Genomic DNA, 17,000 nt, shown 5'->3' on the forward strand with positions numbered 1-17,000 from the left:
GCCCATGGAGAGGAGCCCACGCAGGAGCAGGGAGTCTGGGGGGAGCTGTTGCTCACCCATGGGGGACCCATGCTGGAGCAGTTTGCTCCTGGGGGATGGACCTCATGGTATGGAGCCATGTGGGAGCAGTTCTTGAAGAGCTGCTGCCTGTGGGAAGCCCACACAGGAGCAGTCTGGAAGGATGGCATCCCATGGGAGGGACCCCATCTGGAGCAGGGTCACAGAGGGACAGTAAAGGAGTGACTGACCACAGCCCCCATTCCCTGTTCCCCTGCGCTACTCATGGGGAGGACAGAGAAGAGGGTGGATGGGGGTAAGGTCTTTTTAGTCTGCTTTTTGTTTCTCACTGCTCTTCTCTGCTAGTGATAGACAATAAATTGTATTGTATTGTATTATATTATATTATATATGATAGGGAGCTATGTTGAGTCTGGTTTGCACATGACAGTAATTGTTTAGTGATGTCCCTGTCTTTATCTCAACCTGTGTGGCCTTTCCATCATATTTTCTCCCCTTTTCTGTTGAGGAAGAGGAGTGAGAAGTGGTTGTGGTGGATGGATTTCAGCTGCCCAGCAGGGTAAAAACATCACACTTTGCGATTACAAGACATCTCTCAAGACTTTTTAGAGAGCATGACTTTTTGGGCCCAGTGAATGATCAAGATGTATACATCTATGCTCATGGATTAATTTGCTTTATGCACATTATTAATATATAAATGGACTTTGCACTTGACCTGCTCAGTGCATTTGTTAAATTCCCAGTTTTGTCTTTATTGTTCCCTTTCTGGGGAAGATATTGCTGGAGTGTTTGGCTGCTAACAAAAATAGCAGCTGACCAAAACCTACTGGAGCCTTTATATGTTTTTAGGAAACAAATTGTTGCATCCCACTATGTAACAACTACATTTTGTATATGAGGATTTTTCCTCTTGTCTGCAGAGCCATTTCTGGAACAGAGGCTGTGGTGTGCCTACATGTGTGTTTAAGGGGTGTGTGTGTGTGTATTAGTCCATGACTATTCCTCATGCAAGTCTTACTTGTATGACTTAGCATCTTTCTGAAACTTTTCCCACTCTAGTGGGAATGTGGCAGTAATGCTTGCAAATTGGTCATGCAGCAGAAGATTACCCTATTGCTAACTAACATACACTAATGTAAATGCATTTGTCTACACTGATATACACTAGCATCTTCCTTTTCATAGGGCCTTACTGTCTGCTTTAATACAGAGGTGAATTGACTGCTTTGTTCTTTTCTTCCACCTTCTAGAAAAAAGTTTGCTCAAGTTCTACATTTTGCGTTACAAACATGTACCTTTAGCTCAAAGGAATAAAAGTTGTGTAGAAAGTAGTTATTAAAGTGTCAGAATAACAAGCCCTTACATAAATCATTATGTATAACATAACATAAACTCTTTCCAAACTCATGAACATAAGAAGTTGCTATTAAAATGTACATCTATCCACCAAATCAGTCAGTTTAGTAATGATTATTCCATTCAATTAAACAAAACTTACTCCATAAAGATATGTATTCATTATCCTTTCAAGGTGCATGCAGTGTACACAATGAATGTTTATATATATTTACACATATTTATACATGTATATATATACAGTTCAGATTGCTGTATGTGCTGTGGTACAATAAAGAGTCTCTAGTTTCCTATGTTTTCCTATGTCCTTGATCTGTACCACTGAGAGCTTGTCTGTCTGTATTCAGGACTTGCTACATGAGAAAGTTCTTGTACAATGTCTGGAGAAACAAGTGCAAAGAAGTATGTTCCACCCCCTACCAACAAATCTTTACTCTTAGCACATACCATGCACCCTGATTATCTACCTTCTGGTACTCAGGCATTACATAGTAATTTGTGAGGCCATATCACAAGTTCATAAACACCATCCTGGGCAGAATTATTTCAAATACTTATTTTCAGTATACAGCCAGTTTAAGTTCTCTTTTCAGAAGTCACAGTTACAAAACTGCTTATAGCCATCCCTCACACACTGCTTTTTTGGATCAATATGCTGCTCAGTTTTGCCAATTTGTTCTGGTGTCATCAAAATGGAGGATTTCTTCCAAGTCTTACATCTGCTTTCTTATTACCTGCTCTGATATTTAAATCATGAAGTATTGGGAAAAATCACAGAATCACAGAATTTCTAGGTTGGAAGAGACCTCAAGATCATCGAGTCCAACCTCTAATCTGACACTAACAGTCCCCACTAAACCATATCCCTAAGCTCTACATCTAAACGTCTTTTGAAGACTTCCAGGGATGGTGACTCCACCACCTCCCTGGGCAGCCTGTTCCAGTGCCTAACAACCCTCTCAGTAAAGAAGTTCTTCCTAACATCTAACCTAAAACTCCCCTGGCGCAACTTAAGCCCATTCCCCCTCGTCCTGTCACCAGGCACGTGGGAGAACAGGCCAACCCCCACCTTGCTACAGCCTCCTTTAAGGTATCTGTAGAGAGCGATAAGGTCGCCCCTGAGCCTCCTCTTCTCCAGGCTGAACAAGCCCAGCTCCTTCAGCCGCTCCTCGTAGGACTTGTTCTCCAGGCCCCTCACCAGCTTCGTCGCCCTTCTCTGGACCCGCTCAAGCACCTCGATGTCCTTCTTGTAGCGAGGGGCCCAAAACTGAACACAGTACTCGAGGTGTGGCCTCACCAGAGCCGAGTACAGGGGGACGATCACCTCCCTATGTATATGTATAGAAACAGGTCTTAAAAGAGTTGTGATGGACTGTTCTTCCAGTAGTTAGGTATTAAATTAATTCTCCAACACTTGGTGCACCAAATCAGGATTTTACAACAGGTAGAATAGGTGGAAGCCACATTATGGTGGGAGTTTGTTATGGACTGTTTAATCAGGATAAAAAAAAAAAAAAAGCAGGCAAAGTCATATTTAAGCAACTTAAAATTTTGGGGCATGTACTCTTCTTCTTGTGGAGGACTATCATCCAGCTAACTTATTAAAAGAGCAACACGGTAAGATGCAAGTGATCTTAGAGATTTTAGTGTTTCAGGGTTAACATCTAGGTATGGGTACTGAGTGGAACAACTGGGAATGAAACAGTTGTATCTACTATTCAGATCTACAAGGAAAATTATTTGGGGATATAATAATCAAAGACATTGCATTGGCTGTAGCAATCAGGATATTATGCCATTCAAGATACTGAAAGGAGTACAAACTTAGACTTCAGGAATAGCATCTCTGAAAGGTCAGCAAGCTCAGGACAGCCAGCAGGCCTTTAAAGTCAATCTCTAAATGCAGAGAAGCAATGAATTCTAGAAATAGTAGAACAAGGGAAGTGACTATACCCATTTACTTAGGGCTAATTTTACTACATCGAGAATAGTGCACCTAGTTTTGGTTCACCACTGCAAGAAAGTCTTTGAAAAACTGGAGCAAGTTCAGCACAGGAACATCAAGATGACGAGGTTATTGGACTCATTTGTGATATTGCCTCAAAAAATTACCATGTCACGCCTGAGTACCAGAAGGTGGATAACCAGAGTGTATGGTGTGCGCTAAGAGTAAAGATTTGGGGGTGGGGGATGGAATGTGGCTTTCATGCCTTATAAATTTGGCACACCACATGATAAAGCCTGTACCCAACATGCATTAGAGCATCAGATTTTCAGGTATCACTTAAAATTAATTTTAAAAAGTATGTTTAATACTTCTGGTAAAAACAGGAAAGAAAAAAAAAAAAGCAACTTTCAAATACTAATGATTTTTTTTCCTCCTTAATGACTCTCTGGACACTTATGGCACTAATGGAGATATTTCTCAGGGTTTGCTTACCTTTCTCATACCTTCTCCCATATAGAAGTCAAGAGCAGTGATAATGGAATTCCCTACAGTCAATACTTAATCTTTAGTCAACATTGTTCAATCTCTGTGACAGAATTGACTCCTAATTATTACTTGTGCTTGTCTGCTACTTTCCCAATGTTATTCATATGTGCTCCTTAACTCTATTTCCCAGAGTTCTAAGCATTTTACTTCTTCATCCTTTCACTCATTGAAATACTCACCTTGAGTTCAAATAGATCAATCAAATCAGTTCTGATTCATGTTGCCTTTCTTTATCAAAATTCTGTTTACTTAACTGTTCTTTTTGACTTTTAATATTTGTGACTTCTATGTATGTCTTCCCTTTATACTCCTCATTCTGTAAATGATGCTCTAGAATTTTATTTAGTGTAGGATTCGAAGTCATGCATCTTCAGCCACATTCTTCTCTTGGAGGCAATCAAACTTATATGAATGTCTGCTTCCTCATGTATAAGCAGCTTATGGCTCTTTCTCATATACGTGTACATATCATACAAGAAATTTAAATATTTTCAGCAATTAGTATTGTTGAGTGGTCATTCAAAAGCATGGAATATCTACAGCTGTTCTCTGAGTTGCCTGGTGTGTTATCGTGAACTTTTGGCATGACCATTAACCTTAAAATTGCCCTATTCTAAGATCACAGTAGCTAACTGAGATTAAAAAAAAAAAAAAAGTATTTAAAGTATTTAGTAGTACTTTTCATTAAAGTTCCCATAGATGTTACTGTTTCTTTTAGAAAGAAAGAAAGAGAGAAAGAGAGAAAGAAAGAAGGAAAGAAAGAAGGAAGGAAGGAAGGAAGGAAGGAAGGAAGGAAGGAAGGAAGGAAGGAAGGAAGGAAGGAAGGAAGGAAGGAAGGAAAGAGAGAAAGAAAGAAAGAGAGAAAGAAAGAGAGAAAGAGAGAAAGAGAGAAAGAGAGAAAGAAAGAAAGAGAGAAAGAGAGAAAGAAAGAAAGAGAGAAAGAGAGAAAGAAAGAAAGAAAGAAAGAGAAAGAAAGAAAGAGAGAAAGAGAGAAAGAGAGAAAGAGAGAAAGAGAGAAAGAAAGAAAAAGAAAGAAAGAAAGAAAGAAAGAAAGAAAGAAAGAAAGAAAGAAAGAAAGAAAGAAAGAAAGAAAGAAAGAAAGAAAGAAAGAAAGAAAGAAAGAAAGAAAGAAAGAAAGAAAGAAAGAAAGAAAGAAAGAAAGAAAGAAAAGGAAGAAATACTATGTGCAATTCCTGAATATGTTATGCTTATCCATTTTCTTTTTCAGGCTTCCTTCATTTTATCCTTTTAATTTGTCCAAAACCTTAATTCCCCAATAGAAGAAGTTTTTGTTTGTTTGTTTGTTTGTTTTTCCCCTCTAAGCTTTAAGGTGATTTTATTGAAAAACTTATTTTGAAGAAGTTGGAAAACCTCTTGCATAAGCTTTTGCTTATACTGCAGGAGACTGCAATGTTTTCTTAATGTTCTAGTTGTTCATGTGTCAGTTTTGATTTGTAAATTACATCAAAATCTTTGAGGATATGGCATTAAAAAATAAACTATAAAATGGGTCAGGTGTAATTAATTCCTCCTTTGAGGATTAATGTGTTAATGTTTGGTGGTCATATATTTTTCTACCAGGAGAGGTCACTATAGTAGTTTACAAAAGACAGATTTTTGTTTTGTATTGTAAAAGACCTTGCAAAACGATTGCAAAAAAGTTTCTTACCTCGTGGGAGTAATTTCACATATTGTGCAGTTTTAGAAAACAAACAAAAATATTTTTATCATACACGATATTTTTACACAACATGAATAGGACAGAAGAAATAATCAATTTGTATAATGCCTGTTATAGGTGAAAGGGAAATTTTGTAGTGTTTCCATATCTCAATGTTAGTTACCTTTGTTACTTTTTTTTTTTTTTTTTTTTTTTTTTTTTAATTTGAGGATACAAAGTGTGTTCTTGACTGACAAAATATAATGTTTTTGCTACAAAACATATTGATCAACTTTGTAAATTTAATTTCTACTTGCATGCCATGACATATTTAATATTACAGTCATTGTAATTGGAATGGTGGAGAAATAGGAAATATTGCTTATTTTAATGTGCTTTCAATTTTAGAGAACATAATCTAAATTTGAAATCACTTAACAAATGTTAAGCATTCATGCGAAGCAGTAATGACAAAATTGTGTAGGAATGGATGTACTAGATTGGACCAAAAGCCCAGCTAGTTCAGTATCGTATCTCAGATTGTATCTCAGTGGTTTGTATTCAATACAAAATAGGAATATTTTCTTATAAAACTATTATATATTAAAATTGGGTAATTAAAATTGGTAGAAGGCCTTGAGTTTTGTTTTCTTTTGCTTTCACCAGGGATCACTAAATTCTTGTCCTATTGGACTAGATGGATGGGTGCTTTCCTACTGTAGTTCTTTCTGGCTTATGGTGTAAGACTTTAAGTGGTATGTGCTGTCTTAGAAGCTTTCTGCAGCAGAAGCACCAGGTAGAAGGTTTAGTGGTTTGACCCTCCGTGTTCCAGTAGAGCTGGATCCTGCATTCCAGTGTTTTTTCCAGATGAGCTCAGCTCCTGTGGCACCTCTTCCTTTTGGAGACAGACTTCATGCAACCACTTTCCTCTGACGTATTTCTTTGCTGGAAAAAGCAACAGCATATCTTCCAAACACCTTAACATGTGTAGTTCGTAGTGGTACACTACTAGAGAGCATACAGGCTACTTACAGACTCTGTTTTCAGGGTCATCATTTGTTGCCCCTGTTGTAAGCTGCCCTCTCACATTGAGTGCTTCGTTGCTAGCAATCCTCATGTAGTGACTACATGTAGCAAGTAAGTTTTATTAATATTTCTCTGTTTGCAAATCATGTTGGAGAAAAATCTCAAATGTAAGATTAGGAGCTCCCACATCAGCTGCTGCTTAAGCTTTTCAGGAGAGACCCTTCTTACTATAGCTGTATTTAGGAATCAGGGCTTAATGGCAGGATCTCAGGAAAGAGTTCTTGGCTGCAGGTGAGTCACATTGTTCTATTGCTTTCCTGAAGTCACTGCTTTGTTTTTTCTCTCTATAATTCTGCCTCTTATGCCACAGCACCTCCTCCTGCTGTATAGATAGCCCAGACTTCTCAAACAAACAACAACAAAGCACACAAAAAAACCCCAACCAACCAACCAGCCAACCAGCCAACCAACCAACCAACCAACCAAAACCACAAACCAACCAACCAAAAAAGGAAAACAAACCAAAAACAAAACAAAACAAAACAAAACAAACAAAAAAAAAAAAAAAACAATTTGGAGTACCAAGTGGTACTCAGCTTTCTTGACACAGCTAAGCTATGTTTATCTAACTGTTCTGTTTCTGAACTGAATTTCTTTTTGGAAAGTAGTTGATGACACTGTTTTCAAAGCCTGTGCTTTTTAAAGAGGACTCACCCTTTCCATGTGTAGTGGAAGAACTCTCCTGTTCCTTTATTTTTGTCTCTGCTTTTGTCCCTTCTCCCATTTAAATTAGTAGTCATGTCATAAAATGCTGTGTCATTTTTAGTCTGTCAGTGGAGTGGAAAAAAGGCTTCATGGACTTAATTTAACTTAATTTTCTCCCTCATCTGCAATTAGTGGCAAAGTGTATGTATATATGTATGTATAGACTTGAGGGCATTTTTCCTACCCTATCAACGGAATTAGTTTTAGAAAGTAATAATGGTGGATTTTTTTTTTTTGCCAATATTCTACTTTTCTGACATTTTATAACTTTAAATCTGTGCTTTACCACACTGCATTAGTGCTTAGGACCCACTCCAGGTCTGTCTAATACAACAATACATTAACAATCTAACAGATGAAGTTTACAGGTACTCTTGTTCTTTACAGAAGCAGATCATTTCTTACAGATGATAATAGATCTCTTAGACTACAGCGGGCAGAGTAGATCCTGCAATATTTAGTGGTATTTGTGTAGTGTATACTGCCCTGTGTAGCAGTAGGTGTTAATGAGGTGTCCAATCCCTTAAGGAACTGACAGGTAAACTAGGTTCAGTAGAAAAACACACCATTTCTTTTATACTTCGGAACAGTCAGACCATGTTAGTTTATAATTCATCTGAATAAAAATTACCATATACCTCAAAAGCTTTTTTTTTTTTTTTTTTTCTTCCCACTACTTATAAACCTGGGAGAGAGAATACAAAAAGAAACCCTGTTTATTTCTTAGCTTCTTGTTGGTCTCTAGGAAGATGAGAAAACAGACCAGGAATATTATATTATGAAAATATAAATCATTATTAAAATATATATGGAATATTGTTTCATACATTAAACACATTAGCAAAAAAATGGGGTACAGAAGCCTTTTAACACAGTCTGTAAGCTTAAATTCTATGTGAACTGATCTGCTGAGTTGCCATAGTCTTCTGGAATTGAATGTAAATATCAAGCTCTTTCATGTGAATTATAATACAGTTATTCTTGTGACTTATCTTGCAGATTTCCCTAATGCAGTACAGAACATGTTGTGCTGGGTGTCGTGTGTTTTTCAGCCCTCTAAAATTTGATTATTGTACAGTAAGTATGGCTGAGACGAATTAACAGCCGAATTTTAATGCCCTCAGTCAAATTTACTCACTCCTTCCTCTAGCTCTACGGAGTTTTCTGTGCACGAGGTAGAAGATTCTTAGAATAAAAGTATTTCTCACTTGGGACTGAGAGAAAGGTGGAGAGGTACATCAGGATTTTTCCAAATCCTCCCCACCCCCCACCACTATCCAGAAATTCTGAAACCCTCCTAAATCAAAAGTTTGAGACATAGATATGATTATTTAAAATTCCAAAATGAATTTGAATAGCTTCCATTCCATAAAAAAAGCTAAACTTCCTACCAGATGTGGTGCCTTCAGCTGAGGCTCAAAGATGTGCTGATAGGGAGGTTGAAGACTTTTGTGGAGTACTGGTGGATCTATAGAGAAATGAAGATCTTCAGACACTGACTTATTGAGTCTTCTTGATCCACTATTTAATTGTGTTTGCATTAGTGTTAGCTTTCTGAATTAAGCAATTCTAGAAAGAAGTTCTGCTCAAAAATGATTGCAGTTTTCTCATTTTTTAAGAAAAATTATTGCCTGCCCGAACGTATTTAAAAATTAATCTTCTTTATTTAAAAGAAGATTTATTTAAAAATAAATTTAAAAATAAAAATATATTTAAAAATAAATCTTCTGTGACTTACCCAACTCACTTAAATGTTATTTATTACAGATAAAGAGACTAGAGCAACATCTTCTTCCCTCATTAGCATACTATTTCATTCTATACAGGAATTAGCAAATATAAATAAACTAAAAGGCAAATATTCTCCTGGTGTGAAGTCAGCAGAGTCCGCATATGTACCAGGTGGGCATACAAAAATGTTTGTAAGAAATGTTGAACAAATCCATTGCATACAAACAACAAACTTTTTAACATTAAGTGAATTGGTTTCATATATGAGAAGCATTAGAATGAGCTAATGACACTTCACGATATTTACTAGAATTTTGCATCTTTTCTTGCATATATTGGATATTGTATTTTCACATATAATATTTGTCACCTTTATAAAATTTAGCATGATGGTAGGAAATAAGTATTTTCAGTATCAGTAAGTTTTTATAACACCTGAGCAACTATTAAGCTAATTGGGCCACTAAAATGACATTTTCAGCTCTAAGGATTGGAAAACCTTAAAGACATGTTATCAGATTAAATTTTGGACATAAGTACATGCGTACAAACATTTGGACTATTCAACCTTTATGCCTGCTTCTGAGGCTTTATTATTTTGAACTGACATTCCTTGATTGAATCTTCATGAGCACACACTATTCATTTAGCCATCTCACTTCCTCCTTTTACCCGAGCACCTAAATATTCCAATAAAAAAAGTGAAGAGAGCCTTGTGTGTGCTCTCCACATAAAACACAGATGCAGCTGAAAAAATACTTGTCTTTTTCATGTATGCACTTTAATCACCACAGCCGAACTCCTTCCCTTCTCCTGCTCCCCCTTGCAGTTATCCGTAGCTGTACTGGAACATACTGTAAATTCCAGGCTGTGTATTTCATTTACACACATTCATGTACAAAATGTTGATTTTCTATGCCAATGTGAGCATTTTTACATTTAATTATCAGTGACATTCTTGGGTAAAAGTTGATGGCTTTTCCACAAGAGTTTAAATTACGTTTACTGTTAGAATTAGATAGGGATAGAAGAGATTTGCATACATATTTACCTTTAAACTTATAATTCTTTTTTTTTTTTGGTAATAATTTAATGATGGTTATGAAAATTCATTAGGCCCAGAATCACATAAACATAATTCTGTATGATTTTGATTTATGTATGGGAAAAAAAAAAAAAAAAAAAAAAAAAGACACTCAGTGTCTTGAATTAATAATAATAATAATAATAATAAGCAAACAATGTTATAGATGTACGGGTTTGCTTTTTCCACACTACAGGAAAAAGTACAGAGTAATGAAATTGCTACTACTGATTTCAGTAGAGATTTCAAACGGTACAAACACAATGTAAAATCTGTGATTATATTATATTTCAGTTCTTAACAGTGTATACGCAATTACCACATGTCAAATGTTTTCCCTAATATTACCGTTGCCACTTGAGGAAGCAGGAAGCAACTAATGAGTAGGTGAGAAGAATGTATTTCATGCTGTTTTTTCCTTACTCTGTGCTCTTCTTCCCAGAATATAACCCAAGCAACAGCGCTGTCTAAAGACCTTCTCCACTGTTACGTTTCTCAGTAAATTGTGCCTCTGGTGGTGACTGGAGCAAGTTCACTGCCCCATACAAAGGATGGTGTTTTTTTCTATACGTGGCTCGTGATCTTTCAGTGGGTCATGGTGAATATCCTGACAGTTTATGACAGGTGTGGTTCAAAGTACATGCAATTTTGCTTTCCTTTGCTTTCCTCACAGGAGTTTAGTGAAGGGTTGCTGAAAAAAACGGAAGGCTGACGCTTAAAGCAGAATAAAGTAGCCAAGGGTATTTCTTAGGTATATTTTAATCAAGACTGATGTGGCTCTTATTTTTGGAGGTAACTGTTTGTTCCTACTATTCTTTTTGGTTTTGATTTAATTAGAGAATTCATCCCTAGCTTTCTGTTGATGACAAATGGCTTTCAAGATTGATGAAATCTTCTGAGAATCCTCTGTCCTGTATTTCTTCCTTAACTATTTGCAAGGGAAGAACAAAAATAGTCCTGGAATCCTAAATAAAGTTTTGCAGGGTTCTTGTGTGTATAATACCACTTGAAAGAAAGAAGACTGGAAAATTTCAAAAAGCTGGAGAAAGATCTCAAACTGACATGCAGTTGTCAGTCAGGAGCATAGTTGGCACATTTAATTTCCAGATTCTTTTTTCTAGTTCATGTTATGTCCACAACAACTTTTCAGTAGCTCTTGGTGTAACTTCAGTAGGAACATGTAGTTTTTCTAACTTTCTAGAGAATTGCCATTGTTTGTTTTCTCTAGCAGAAGGAAAACAAAATGCAGTAAATTTGAGGTGTTGAAAAGTGTTTATGGGGATAGGAGGAAAAAGTGGCAGGTTAGGGTTTTTTAAAGGTGATGTTTTTTGAGGTGAGCCTTGATCAGTCATGACAGTCTTGGAAATGGATGGCTTCCAACTTTTAGTAGAAGTATACACAACAGCAATAAGTTTCATAATCTTCCTCCTTCATTTTGGAGGGACCACTATAGAGCTGTGATGTTTATCCAGTTTCTGTGTTCTTTTGGTCTTTGGCTTGTCTGTGGCTGCCAATGGATGTGTTAATTGCTGTGGTTTTGTTAATGTGGACATCTGTCCAGGACAAAATGAACTCACATAAGTAATTATTTTCAAATTTATGGAAGCTGTAAGTTCCTTTTCCATTCTTCTTCCTGACAACAATTTATTTTTCCTTTGCATTGACAGTACGGTGCAACCTTATTGACTTTAGCAGGGCTTCCCAGGTGTAACTGAAATGATTTCTTGTTGGTAGCTGAAATCAAATCACAGATTCTGGAGTTTGTGTTGAGAATAAAATGCATTCAGGCCAGACACAGTGTAAGTTCCAGCTTTTAAAAGTGCCCTTAGAGGATCATCAAGGAACATCCTAATTCCAGGAAGTTTTTGCTACTTCAGGAAATATCTGCTTATTTCTTTTCCACTTTTTTTTTTTTTTTTAACCTGACTGACACAAAAATTCCAATGTGCTGTTTCTGTAGAAATAATTCTTCCACTGCTGTTAGTACTAGCTGTTAGGAGGGACATATAATAAACTGCCATTGAGTGGCAGAAGCATGCTTTTTGATGCAGTTGGATGGCACCTTTGTTTTCACTTGAATGCTACAGAAATCTTCCCTTGTCAAAGGGAATATCAGTATTGGTAAATTCATATAGACAATATTCTGCTTCCTTTGCTGCAAATAAGATATCCTTTATCAGGGACTTGAAACCAAATGCTGAGTGATGATATCAGGAACCTGCTGAAAATGTAAACGATTTAATCACTGAGAAAGCTGTTTGCAAGATCCATGAAATGCAAGAATTATTTTCCTTTGAATATTATTCTTAAAATGTGCTTTGACTGTTATGATAAAATAAGTTTTTGCATTTAGATTTTGGACACAACACAGTCTTAGAAGTATCACTTGTAGAAACTCTAGATAATATATTACTAAAAAAAAACTTCTGGAAAATCTTAAGTTTCAGTAAACTGGGAGCCAATTCTCTGTGTTTATTTATTTATTTTTTGTGCTTCTACTTTGAAACTGTGCTGTAAACTTTCTTAGCTTTTTACTAATCCTTGGTTTTAGTCAAGCTGAAAGTACCATGTGAACAGAGGAAAGATTGTGCATATTTTCTTGCTTCTCATTCCAGGCAAAACAAGGAGGTAGAAGAGAATACAGAAATGCTAACCTAACTTTGTCAAAAAACAGAACTGGAGTTAGGGTTTGTATAATAGTGTAGAGTTTTTTCTTACCTGTTTACTAGCTTTGAAATATTTTGGTGTCTTTTCAGCCATTCAGAGCATCAGTTCTAAAGATACGTCAGTATTGTTATTCAGTGGCATTTGTGATTTAAGTGTGTTCACTCTAGAGGTGCTTTAGATTTCCCCAGGTGCAGATCACAAACATATTTAAGTTAAAACAAAAATATTTTCCAATGCTTTAATTTATATAGTAGGTGTTTCGTGACTCTGAGTTACTGGATATAGTTTGGGTTGGAACAAATCCTAGAAGCTGTGTTTTGGTTGTGGTAACATATTGCAGCGGTGGAGGAAAACAAGGAAGGAAAGAACAAAGATCTCAACAAATCCATCCATGTTTTGATCCTCACTGTTTTCTTTAGAAGTACTTTGAAGTATACTGGCTTTTGGTTATGTATAACTGCTTTGTAATAAATGGAAGCAATATTACCTGCTGAAGAGAGAAGAAATATTAACATATAGATCATTAATTTGTTTTCAAAAATAGACAACTTATAACATTCAAAAGTTGTCATTACACTTTCTGTTTTTATATTTATATATTTATGCATTCTGTTTCAGGGTGTGGCAATGTTTCATAAACTTTCTAGTTTTAGGAATGATATCCTTGGAGTCTCAATTCCTTTATTTATTTTATTTTATTTTATTTTATTTTATTTTATTTTATTTTATTTTATTTTATTTTATTTTATTTTATTTTATTTTATTTTATTTATTTTATTTTATTTTATTTTATTTTATTTTATTAAGATCAATAAAGAAATAAGAGTATTGTGTTTTTCCCTGTAATATAATGATGGAATGAAACTTAAACTATTCTTTTATTCATATGAAATCACATTCAGGAACAGTTTACATCTCCCTTTAACATACTGGCCAGCATATAAAATATGACTAGATAAAGCACATTCCTTTTTTAATGCAGTGTTGCTTTCATCTCCACAAGCTTATTTTTATTAGTTGTAGGAATAAATTATATGTGCAAACTAAAAAAGAACAAACAACAAAACACACACACACACAAAAAAAACACTGATATTTTGTTCTTTTAATTCTTATATAGGAAATAGTTCTGGTTGTGTTTTTTGGTGCTGAATATGTGGTCCGATTGTGGTCTGCAGGCTGCAGGAGTAAATATGTTGGCTTCCAGGGAAGAATACGTTTTGCCAGAAAGCCAATATCGATTATTGGTAAGATTTAAACTTTTTCTTTTTTTTTAATTTTAACTTTTATCTCATCTTTTATTTTTTATTATCATCCAGTTTTAAGTAGAGATGTCAACTACTGTAGAGATCATATTGCAAATCTGAGCTGTTTCAAGAACATACCTGATTTGTGAGCCTATGCAATTTTTTCTTACTTGGATTGATAAAACTGAACACTTAACATATGTCTGCGAGACACAGGCAGGCCCTCAGCTTAAGAAAGGCAAAATTCATAAAGCAAAGAAATCCCTATTGAACCTACAGGTGTAATTGGGAAAAAAAAAAAAAAAAAAAAAAAAAAAAAAAAAAAAAAAAACAGAAAAATTTTTTGTCCTGAGGTCTGATGTAGAAAGCAGACAGAAAGGTAAGAACAAATTGGAGAAAAAATGAAAATGTGCAAAGCGTAACTTGGGAAAAATTGCCCTGGCTAATACTAAAGTCAAGCAGTTTGAGGTGGTTAGCATCTCTGAAGTAGGAGAGAGTTTAGGGGAAGAGGTAGCTAACAGAATGTGTGGAACAATGACAAAGTAATAAAAGTTGGTGTGTGGGCAAAATTGCAGTAGATCATAAAATAAGCTTTTTTGTTTTGTATCTGTGATTTTATATTAACTCCAGCAGAGCTGTGAATTATATAACTCAACATCAACATCATTAGATTTTAAGTAGACCAAAGTGGGAGGAGTGAAAAGGGGAGAGAATGGGCTGATGGTTCCTTAACCATCTGCAACTTTATGAAACTCGATGCAAAAGCTTAGAAAACATGTTCTATTGTACATCTGGACGGTGATAGTGAAATAATGTGATGAGATATTGTACTCAATTTTTGGTTATTGAGAAATAAGTGTTCCATTACATATAAATAAATTCTGCTGCTTCTAGAGCTGTTCTAGTTTTGTGATCTAACATGAATTGTTCTTAGTAAGTATATTAGAGTACACAGGTGCAGCAAAAAATGTGTCAGTCCCATTTCACTGTGATTTCAACTTGACACTATTTCTATATAATAGTATTGTGCATTTACTGTAGTAAACATTAAGATTTGTGTAGCCCTTGGAGAAGATACAGTGTCTTTGTTAATAAAAGCTGGGAATGACTACAACTGGTTTTGCATCCAAAGTAATCAGTAATACTTTTACATTTAAAATTCCCCTAAGAATAAAATACATTTAAAGCTAAGATTTGCTTTTATATCTCAAATACAGATGGAACTGTGTCTACATGTATATTAATCCAAGTGGATAAATTTGGGAAATACATTTGTCTTGAGTGATAGAATCATACTGACTCATCCTATCATTTTCAGAACAATAAGAATAAAACATGAACACAAGAAAAATAACTGAAAATATCAGAGCAAAATGTAAAAGTGAAGGTATTCATTTTATATTTAAATCAGTATGAAAGCGTTTATTTTAACATCATCAAACATAAACATTGCTTTGATATCAGAGAAATTTATTGTATTTTTCTATACACAAAAACTGGAATTTATTCTTGGAAAGTTCATTTTGGGTAATGGCTCCTCCCCCCCCCTCCAATGAATGAATAAAAATTTCTATGGTGCATATAACCAGAAAGAGATCCTGTAGTCAAGGCTAGCAATTACTTTTTTTTTTTTTTTTTTTTTTTTTTTAATATTACTGAAGTCCATGCTGGATAAAATAGTATCCACTAGCATGCCACTTCTATAACGGGAAATAAAAAGTGAAGATAGCAAGTCACATTATTTCTTGTGTCTTTTTTTTAAATTTCATCTAAAGGGGAAACTGATGTAACTTCTCTACCATGTAAATAAAAATTTTGTATTTCTTAGGTAGGTTTTCTAAAGCTAACCTAATTTTTCTCCTTTTTGAAGACAAAGTATATGTAACTGAGAAAAGACAATTCTGTAATTAGGACAATTCTCTAATGTTAGGAGACATAAATCAAATTAATTCCCAGCATCCCTGGAAAAATCACTTTGTCTCTCCATGCTTCTTCATTCCCTAGTTCACAGAATTAGCATGTTTAAAGAGTTCCAGTGCTCATGTATTATTGTAGAAGCAGTAATACTGATATCTTTCCTAAATATTGATTTAACAGTTAAATTACTTTCTATTACTTAGGGTTAAGTTAGCAGCTAAGTGTTTCTGAATCTCCTAGCCTAATCAGGCTTTTATGAAACACAGGTACCAAGCACATGCAAAAACAAGAGAACATCCTTTCATCTATTTTATCCTTTTGTTGTTGTTGTGAAAAATGTCACACAAAAAAAAACAACTTATGAATTAACTTCTGTTTGTACTTGTTGTGACATCATGCATTTTGAAAAGAGATATTTAGGTACGTAAATTACAGGATTAAAGACCTGAGTACACATGTGAGTCCATCTCCTATTGTCCTTAAACAAAGGACTGTATTTATGAGCACCTTTAATTGGTTACGATAGAGCTCTGAAAAAGTGCTTAGCACTTGGTATGTTCTAGCTACAATGTATTCACCTAACTTGTGTGATGCCTACAGAAAATTAAAATTCAGTGAAAAAGAATATCATGTACATCAAATTCAAGTATCTGCATATAATCTGTTTAATTTAAGTTCTTATGAACATCATATTCTCTCCAGACTACTAATAACACATCTCCAGGCTGAGGGTTCTTTGCATTCTGTAAAATACGATGGCAACTAAAAATGAAAATACAGATAAAAATTCCTAGGATAAAATAGTTTTACTGTTTTTACTTTTAAAAGGATTATTTGCTTTTAGTCAAAAAGCTAAGAATTTTATACTAGTAAGTAAACTTGTGAGAACAAGTCAGCAATTTGCTTGAAAAAAGCGTCACTCAGGTAAGCTGTGTTATAGGTATTGCTATGTGCTGCCCTGAATTGTGTGTATAAATAAGCAACATTTCACTGACAAGCTGAATTTTAGATAAAAAAAAAAATGGCAGCTGG

The 17,000-nt window shown here is 35.0% G+C and overlaps 1 protein-coding gene across 15 annotated transcripts in view; it reads left to right on the plus strand.

Annotated features, from left to right (window-relative positions):
- LOC101792090 (potassium voltage-gated channel subfamily KQT member 1) overlaps positions 1-17,000 on the plus strand; it is a 524,294-nt gene that overhangs the window by 35,329 nt on the left and 471,965 nt on the right. For 13 of the 15 annotated variants that reach the window (XM_038173114.2, XM_038173122.2, XM_038173117.2 and 10 more), the window contains exons 4-5: positions 8,322-8,399; positions 13,925-14,051. In XM_038173114.2, coding sequence (XP_038029042.1) covers positions 8,322-8,399; positions 13,925-14,051 — 205 coding nt within the window. The remainder of the gene's footprint in view (positions 1-8,321; positions 8,400-13,924; positions 14,052-17,000) is intronic. The other 2 variants (XM_038173120.2, XM_072040818.1) reach the window with 1 other exon arrangement.

The sequence above is a fragment of the Anas platyrhynchos genome, chromosome 1, assembly GCF_047663525.1.
Source record: "Anas platyrhynchos isolate ZD024472 breed Pekin duck chromosome 1, IASCAAS_PekinDuck_T2T, whole genome shotgun sequence".
Classification (NCBI taxonomy): Eukaryota; Metazoa; Chordata; class Aves; order Anseriformes; family Anatidae; genus Anas; species Anas platyrhynchos.